Source organism: Parasteatoda tepidariorum, chromosome 7 (genome assembly GCF_043381705.1).
Source record: "Parasteatoda tepidariorum isolate YZ-2023 chromosome 7, CAS_Ptep_4.0, whole genome shotgun sequence".
Classification (NCBI taxonomy): Eukaryota; Metazoa; Arthropoda; class Arachnida; order Araneae; family Theridiidae; genus Parasteatoda; species Parasteatoda tepidariorum.
The window spans coordinates 29,949,575-29,959,471 of record NC_092210.1 but is presented as its reverse complement, the minus strand read 5'-3'; the positions used below and the strand labels follow the sequence as shown (position 1 = coordinate 29,959,471).

At 30.2% G+C, this 9,897-nt stretch overlaps 1 protein-coding gene across 1 annotated transcript in view; it reads left to right on the top strand.

The window, feature by feature from the left end:
• The window catches only part of LOC122268972 (uncharacterized), a 5,690-nt gene extending 4,456 nt beyond the window's left edge, over window positions 1–1,234 (top strand). The window contains exon 2 of the mRNA XM_071183745.1: window positions 759–1,234. Within this exon, the coding sequence (XP_071039846.1) occupies window positions 759–1,234 (476 nt within the window). The remainder of the gene's footprint in view (window positions 1–758) is intronic.
• Window positions 1,235–9,897: the final 8,663 nt, after the last annotated feature.

The following is a 9,897-nucleotide window of genomic DNA, read 5'->3' as shown; positions in this document are numbered from 1 at the left end:
ACCTGCCTAATCAAAAGCCAAATTAAAAAGTACATGTAAATTGTTCCCAACGGACACAGAAGCATTGGTAGGAGATCCAAAATTGGCGATTTATTAAAATATAGCATAGCCAAAACAAGGCCAACCAGCATATCAATATAGAGTTAAAATAATACCTTGGCGATCACGAGTCGCCAACAAATTTATGTGAATTATTACAACCATGCAACCGAAACATTTAGCCGTTGGAAAATTAGAATAAAAAGTTATAAATAGATTTTTGTTTTCGATTAAAGGCGACAGTGAATATATAAGTCTGCATTAGTAATGAAATAAAAAAAGTATCCGTTACATTGATCTGGAAGAGAAGAAATAAATATTTTATGTTTGTTTTAAAAAGATTAAGTTTGTGATTTATTTTAAATGTAATTTTATTAATAAAAAATCAGCTTAAGTAATGAAAATATTTTAAAAGATAGAAAATAAATATGTGTATGCCAATTCTGGCATCACAAAAGCATAAAGTTAATAAAACTAGATCATACTCATCAACCATCTGTTTGTTAATTTTTTCGTTTGCATGGTGTTCCGTCATCAATAAACAGTTAGTTTTAATAATTGTTTTAAATCGTCTGCCGATATAATAACTGCAACTCCAGCTGGTTTCTAGGCAACCAAACGTTGGTGGGACCGCCTAATCGGATTAGTGAAAAATTGTCTCCGTAAATCTCTTGGTCGGGCACTATTGGATAATGAAAATTTATCAACTGTACTAGTAGGGATAGAAGCCTCCCTTAACAGCAGACCCATTGTATATGAAGAGGGAGATGAAGACAATACGGAAGCCTTGACACCGGCACATTTCCTAACGGGTAGAAAATTAACATCCATACCCACAAATCCGAATAACAATCTTAGACTTACGAAACTCTTCAAACAACAACAAGACGTGTTGGATATATTTTGGAAAAGATGGTCCAAAGAATATCTGCTGCAACTTCGCTCTTATCACCAATTTCGCAATATTCATAAATCCTTCAACATCCGTGCAGGAGATCTTGTGCTACTACAAGAAGACGTCAGACCCAGACACATGTGGAAGAAAGCCCGAATTACCAACCTAATTAAGGGACGTGATGGGGAAATCCGAACATGTGTGTTAAGAGTGAATGGAAATACTATAACTCGACCCATACAGCTGGTCATCCCTCTAGAGGTTGACCAGGGTGGGGAGGATGTTATCCGTCATCAATAAACAGTTAGTTTTAATAATTGTTTTAAATCGTCTGCCGATATAATAACTGCAACTCCAGCTGGTTGCCAGGCAACCAAACGACTTTTTCTTGTTATTAATGTTTTTGTTTATCGTTCGTCTCTGTATGTCTGTGGAAATAAAAGAATGTAAAAGCTAACACATGGTAACGTGGCTTACAAAGATTCTGGTTCTCAACATTTTAGTTATTATTACCATACATATAGTGAAAAATATAAAACTGAAGTTCAACCAAATAAATAGAATTTATGTCATGCTCTAAAGTATCATTGAAAAAATTACCAAATTTTATCACATATATTATATTATCACATATATTCTTTGTCAGCTGTCTTCTGAGCCACCGTAGCTCTAACAAATGAGTTGTAAAAATGATGACAGACACAATAAAAACGATGCTTCGTGTGCGTACGTGAGTGTGTGTGTTTGTATGATATTTTAGCTCATCAAATCACACGATAATAACACCTCCCACTCTTCTCAGGTTGTTATACGAAAAATGGTTGTTGATGTGATAATATCGGGTTTCAATGTAATCAGTTCAAAAAAACATAGGTATTTAACGCATTAACTCCTTTATCAAACTAAGTTACCTTTAACGAGTTTTGAACAATATCATGCCGGACAACAAATAAAGCATAATCTTTTTTTTTAACAATTCTTACACAGAGAATCGTTTCGATATTTCTAATTCACTCCTATAAATTACTGGGAAATTTTAAATGAAAATTTATTTACTTAATTATATTCAGCAATATCAGTTAAATAGCCATAACAAATACAGTATTCAAACTGTTAACTGTAAAATTTTTTTTATTGAATTGTTTCACCTAATATGGTTAAGATATCAGAATTTTGTCTGCACTAACTAAGCCTACGAACAATGAGAGCCACGCCCACGCTGTTCGAAAGCTAGAAGTTAAGCCATGAGATAAGGATTACGAATCCATATTTTTATTTTTCCTTATCGGTTATCTGTAAAAACAGTGAATGCGTAATAATCTTATAGTAATTAATTTGTGACGAGGAATTTAATGTTATTTAGATCCACGATTTAGGGTATTTACTTCATCGAAGAGGTCAAACCTGTCTCTCTCTTGACCAGCAACGGGAGTTCAAATTCCATTATTGATACAACATTATTTCTCCATTTCTTCAAAATATGAGAAGTTTTCGGTATTCTTCACTTCCTATTGGTGACTCTGGACTAATGCAGTTCGAAACTCTCTTTTACGCATAGAAGGCAGCTTTACAATAAAGTATTTACTAACATTATTATCAGTCTATTATCTTATCCCCAAAATGTCTAGTATTTCCTACCTCTCACGATAGTCTTAAATATTTTCCCCAGTTGATATGTAAAATAAAGCTTCCCAAAATTTGAATTAAAGAATACCACAAAATAATCTTTAGGAAGGAAATAAAAGTTTAGTTAGTTTGTTTCTTAGCAAACTCGGTGAAAAATTAATGATATAATTAAAAGTTCGAAATGAGAAAATATTTACTGAGATATATTTAAAATATCTTCTCGTTTTTTAGGTTACATTTCCATTAAATATTCACGTTAATGCATCATGAATAAATAAATCAAGAAAGCGGATCCGATTTTATTAAACCAGTTTATTTCAAAAAATATGTTTTATTCATAGAAATTAATATCTTCGCATGCTTGCTTGGTAGCAAATAAATCTGAGTTTAAAACAAAGAGAAAGAATAAGCAATGAGTCTTATTTTAGTTCTTAGTGCAGTGATAATATTTTGAAATAAAACAACCGTAAAATCATGAAACAATTTAAAAAAAAGGCCCCGGAAAGGTATTTACAGGAATTGATATTGTGTAAAACGTTATATTAAAAACGTTTTCTGAGTCAATTGAAATAATAAAGTGAAAAGAAAATTCAAGAAAGAAATTACAGCAAGGACTACAAATCCAAAATGTTCAAGAAAATTTTACACCTAAAATAAACCAGAGCTTTATTTAACAGGAAAAAAAAATTTTAGACTCAAATATCGATTAATTAAAACAGTTTTATGAGTCGATTGAAATAGTAAAGCGTAAAGAAACATTAAGAAGCAATTTACGGAAAACACTTCAAATGATGTAAATTCGGAATGTTCAAGAAAATTTAACGGTAAAAAAGAGCGAATGTTTTATTTTACCAGCAAAAAAAATTTTTAGACATAAATATCGAATATCGTTATCACACTATGACTAGGATTTTTAACCAGTGGGAGGATCCTACTAGACAGGCATGATAAAATTTAGCTGAGGCGTGAATGCATCCACAAAAAAAAAATGTTTCGAGAAGAAATATTGCTGAAATATTAATTTTATTTACTGAAAGGAAAGCAATAAAATACTTTCTAGAGAAATAAAAAATAAAATACATTTCATCCATAATTGTTATATCGTTATGATTTTAAATATATATATATTGAATGAAATAAATAAAAACATAAAAGAGTGATCGTAATAGTGAAATGTTGTTCAAATCAATTACCTGATCCTTCGTTCCAGAAGGATCTCCAGGATCGTGTGGTCTAATGGTGCTACTTGGATTTGAAACATTTAAGAGTTCTTTTAGGAAATTTTAAGGAACTTTATTTCTTCTTCTCATGACTGATTCTTAGATGCTGGTGGCTCCGGACAGGTGGTGTTAACACATACGGGATCTCGTGGGGAAAAACTCACATCTTAGACGAAAAAGATAATTTTCATTTTGAATGAAGATGGATTCCAGTTCTTATACAATCAACAAATTATCTGAGTCGTGCCGCATGCACACTTGGACAGTAGAACATCAGGAACACGTGTCAAACTTCATTGTTTTATCTTAATGGAACGTGATAGTGTCTTGAAATTATTTTGTTAAATTTTTGACTTAATGAATCTCCATAGTTATTTCTTGTAAAAAGGGACAAATGTTGAGCAGAAAGGCAAGAGCCTTGAAGCTATCATAAAAATGAGAGCGATGCTTCTCTCTCACGGTGGCTTCCTCGACTGCCGCCAAGAAGGCACGCGGAAAAGCGATAAAAACGATATACGGTTAAAGTTAGGGTAGGGTTAATCGATACGAAAAAAGAGTCAAACAAGTTAAATGAAGTAAAAGGCTATTGCGGTTAAAAAGAACGAAAACTGAAAAAACTATTGAGGAGTAGAAAAACAACGCACGTGTGATGTAGCAACATCACAATAATACACGTTAAAACTTCGGATAAAATTACGGGATAAATATACTGGTACTCAGAATACCACTAATTTTTGCTGTAAAACTCATTTTTACCGAAATATGCTACGGTACAAAAAAACTTAATGTATCGTAGTTTTTGCAGCAATAATAATCATTAATTCACTCTAATATTACTGTGAAAATTACGTTACGTATTTTACCTAAAAAATGGACTTCTCGCGGATAATGTCCACAAAGTGTCCGCACTTTTTACCGTAGTTTGATACGGAATTTTTTATTACGTATGAATAGGATTATATAAGTACTACGCAATGTATTTAATAATTAAATATTCAATATTAAGTTAAAAACAAAATTAATTCTTATGGGGGACTCCATTTGGTCTGTCTTACAGAGAACAGTTAATATTTGACAGAATGTCACTTAATTTAATATTTTATTTAATTGTCTATGCATTAATTTACTTTGAATATTTATAAGTGGATATGTCTTTTACGTTGTTGAGTTTATGTGTTTCGGGAGATAATCGAAGTATTATACTCGTATGAAAAAGATTCATTAGTACTACGCAATTTATTTAATAATTAACTCAGCAATATTCAATCAAAAGCAAAGTTAATACTTTTTGGGGACTCCATTTTGCTTGTCTTGCAGAGAAAAGTTAATGTTTCACAAAATATCCTTTAATGCAGAAATTAATTTCAATATCTGAGCATAATCTTAATCATACAAATATCCTATTTTGAATATTGATAAGTAAATAAGCCTTTTACGTTGTTGAGTTTAGCTGTTTCTAATAAATTTCGAGTGATAATTAAGGAAAAAATCAGAAAGTTCTGTATGCAAATGCTTATTGGAATAGGTTTTTGTACAGAGCTAATTAAGTAATTTTTAAAGGTTGTTATAAACATAATAGCGTTAATCTAGCGTCAAAATGTAATTAGTTTAAATTATACTATATGGAAACTAATGTTGCATTTACAGTAAGATTTCTATGAAAATAATTACCATACAAAGAGCGCTCCTTAAGTGTTTCTGAAAATCAGTAGCAAATACAAAAACGTTGAGAAAAGGTGACCTAAGATTAAAAAGTAGTTTAAGGTTACTGCTTTCATACTAACGTGGCTTGAAAATAATTCAACCCTTCTATACTTAAATAAATTATGCATTAATAAATAAACTATTATTTCTCGGGTAATTACTGCATATTTAAAATTTTATGAAAATTTTGTATTTAAAATGTTTCTTCATTTCTAAAATGTTGACGAACTAGAAGAAAGGTGGATACAGACCACAATTTTTATCCAGTATAGGACTGAATATTGTGACAATAAGTGCAGCAATTTCAATGACTTTTTGGTTACCATATTTTTGTCAAAGTCTTTTGAATGATGAATAACTAACTTAATTTTATGATAATTTGGTTGGTTTTGTTACATAAACTGATGAATTTATCACAAAACTTTGATTTATAGCTTCTAAAGTAGAACATGCTTGAATAAAAAATTATCTGCTAGTATTTTTAAGATAGTTTAGCATTAATCATTAATTCATGTAGGTCGATAATTGAATGGCTTGATTTTGAAAGTAAAAATTTGTATTAAAAACTCATAGCGATTAGAAACTTATGTAAAAAAAGCAATTGAGCAATAATAACATAGAAATTGCTCTAAACAATAAATCTAATAGTTTCTCCACGATAGGGACATTAAAACCATGAAGTTGCATGAGAGGTTTCTTAACAGTTATCTGGTATTTTCACTTCGTTGATTTCAAATCTGCAATCTGTTTCCCTCTCATATAAACAGTTTTTTATATGATAATTCAGTCAACATTTTGTCGAAATGTACAAGTTTGCAAACGTTATATAAAACAGGGAGTCGCATGATTATTGAATCAAATTTGTGCTCTCCTTTAATCATAGTTATGCTTCCCTAGTTAGAGCAATGGTTTTCTCTAACTAGGGACGCTAGAGCGCACCATCATCATTAAAACTGCACTAAACCGAAGCCCGGGGATGACGTAACTCCTCTAGGGGCACTTTCTTATTCTGAACTGTTTCTTCTTATGCTTCTGAATAGTTTCTTCTTATACTTCTTAACAGTTCAAAATAAGGGAGCGCACCCAGCAGCGCATGATAACATTTGCAGGCATGATGCAATTTTAATCCTGATGATGTGTCCTAATTTCCTTTGAATTTTGTTCACCATATTCACACAACCTCTTGTTGTATATACATTTTTTTTTAAATTGTACATTTTGAGCAAAAATAGGCTATGTCACGTAAAACCATTCATATATATAAGCAAAACTGATTTCAAATTTAAAATTTCTACTCTCAAATTATGAAAGATCAAGCAGATCAAGCAAGATATTAAATGCAGCAAAATTTGTTTTCCGGTGCTTTGTGCTTATTAGACTTTCCTTATATTGACACAAGAACTCCGTTTGACAGAAACTTTAATAACGGAACATTTTAGGAAATTTTCAAGGTTTTTTCGTTTAAAGAACTATATAGTATTATGGTCCAATATTTAACCAATTTTTTGGAAAGTGTAGAAGAAAATGTCCATATTGTTTGTCGAAGCGTAAGAAATTGTTTCGAAACTACTGAAATATAGTGGGTAACACATGCGCCAATGCAAGAGCCATGCTTGTAGAATATTTTTACATCAATTAATAGTAAAATATTGTCCTCTCTGGACCACTTGCTGTATTAATACCTTCTGACCACTTGCTGTATTAATAATCCTGATAAATCAATTTATCAGGTAAACTGAGTGTATTCTAAAATAATATGCTAAATTGAAAATGGGCTCTTTTGAATACAGTGTAAACTGAAACTTTGGGGTCATATAACTTTTCTAAATAGTTTCAATGCAACACTTGATTGATTTTTTTGGATTTACACAATATGTAAAAAAATGAAGACAAAAATTGTTATTTTATTTAAAAAAAGAAAACATTATATCATTTAAACTCAGTTTATAAACACTAACTTTGAAATTTACATATTTCTAAATCCTATTGACTTAAGCTATTAGCCCAATCGACTATGGTTAATCAATTCAATGTAAAAAAAAAAAAATCGTAACTCTTGGATCTAGGCGTTTTATCACTTGGTAAAAAGGTAGCTTCCAGCATTTTCTCCTTTAGAGACACTATTTATAATTGAAATAAGAGATAATACACATAAGAGTCAATAAAATTATTTTTTAGACACAATATAAAGCAAGAATTGTTAATTTAGAATACATGCATACAATATTTCTCAAAATAAAATATGTTTGTAATTTAAACATCCACGCAGAACACAGAAAATCTTAAAACAAATTAGAAGGCGGCTTAACAGGACGGAAGCTCATGAATTTAACTATTATAAAATTATTTAATGTAGATTTATCTAAATACGCTTATAAAATCAAAATTACATTTGTTTTATAATTGAAGACATGCAGGCCTTTTATATTATTTAAATTCTATTTCTGTAAATGTTCAGCATCATGTGAAGCAAATAAAAACTCTTATCTTCCTCTAATCAATTATAAAAAAATCGTTGTCTTTTGACTGTTTACTTAAAATAAACTTTCAAAAGTCTAGTGTTAGCAGTTTATGATTGGAATGAATAATCTAATCTTCGTATAAGCTGCGTCATATTTTGAATTTGAGATTTGATTAAATCCGTCAAAGAGTGTGCACGCTGAATTTGGTATTACCTCGAAAAAAAAGGTACGTAATTTTAGTTTTTCAACTTCACATTCAGGTAGGTATTATAGTACAATTTCCATAGTGTGTAATATCATTCACCAATAATTTGCTCATAAATAGTGAAGTTATACGCATGAACAATTAAAATTACAAAACGTACATATTATAAAAATTGGTTAAATTTTAATCACTTTCGAATCAGGAAACAAATGTGTTAAAATACATCAAAAACAATGCCTTACTTCTCTAAATAACAATACCTTACTTTTCTATATAACAATGTATAAGTTTTTCCCATCTCCTAAATCTTCCCCCAAAGCAAATTTAAATAAGGATTAAAAGCTCACCTTGGATGAGGGATAAATATTCATAACGTAAGTAAGTCAACATTTTTAAAACAGTATTCAGCTTTTCACTAATTATTTCTGTGATGCCCTGTCCACATAGCTATATTTATTCACATTATACAGACTTTATTATCTCGCATTGAGGAAGCATATGGAAAAAACTAATTAATAAGTAAAATGCATGGAATTCAGTGCATAAATTTATAAACTTGAAAAAAATTACCTTGTATTGTAACACATGGATGGAAAAAAAATTAATGACTCTTAGAAAATAAAATCAAAATACGACAAAGAAATTAAGAAGTACTACTTTAAAATTGAGTTTGTTGCGTTCCTAGTTGAAAGTACGAATCGTAGTTATCGATTTGCAGATGATTATGGTAGTTGTAAAGCCTATGCAATAGTCAGTACGTGAGTAATTTAAAATTTTGAGAAAAGAAATACGTCAGGAGTTAAGTAATCACTGACAAGTTTTTAAAACAGATCACCCTTGCAAAAATTTGAGATGTTTTTTAGGTTAGTTTGCTGTGGAAATGTTGATTATATATTTCAAGATGACATCAAAAACCTTAGAAAATCCTCCCAGTGTTTATAGTATGAAGTTGCTTTATTTAACCTTGAGGTTGCTTTTTGAGGTTGATAGAAATTTATTTTTGAAGAACCAGCTAAGAGAGGTTATTTTTGAGGTGTACACGTTATTTTTTCTACTCTTCAAAGTAAAAAAGTAAATTTGAGGTATGAATAATTTCTCCTGATTACAACTAAAAGTATTGTTGAGTTATGCATGGTTTTGATTTTATAAGTTTAAAATGGGTTTGAAATTAATTAATGTTCATTGAGGTTGTTTTTGCCTACATAACCTTTACACTTGTCAACTTCAAAAACACCTTGTTTTTTGTAAGGTCAGATTAGTAGGAGTAAGGACAAAGGTAATATGGACGCATGGCTAATGTGGACGTAAATGTAGTTTTTACAAATGGAATATTCTTGCTATTTATAAAAAATTTTTTTACCATAGTTTTAGAATAAAAATTCTAACAGTGTAGTGTGTAAAATTGTATTGCTAATAGTATATCTGCTGTTTTTTTTTAAACAAAAAAAAAACATTTTGAAATAGATGACTGGTTTGATAAAGGGAAACAAAGAATTTTCTATCAGCTTTTCGATCAACTATTATGTTGTCGACATATGTAGAATAAACAAAAATTACTCAATTTCTGTAAACAGGGAATTTAAGCAAATGAGGGTAGCTTATTACCTTTTGCACCAGCAATACTTGAACGAGTTGGCCTTCTAAAAATAATAATTTTCGTCTGAAATTTGATTTTCCGATATCTTTCATTAGGTTTACATATTTAGAAATTTGAAAGTGCTATCCTAAAATTGATTTCGAAGTTAT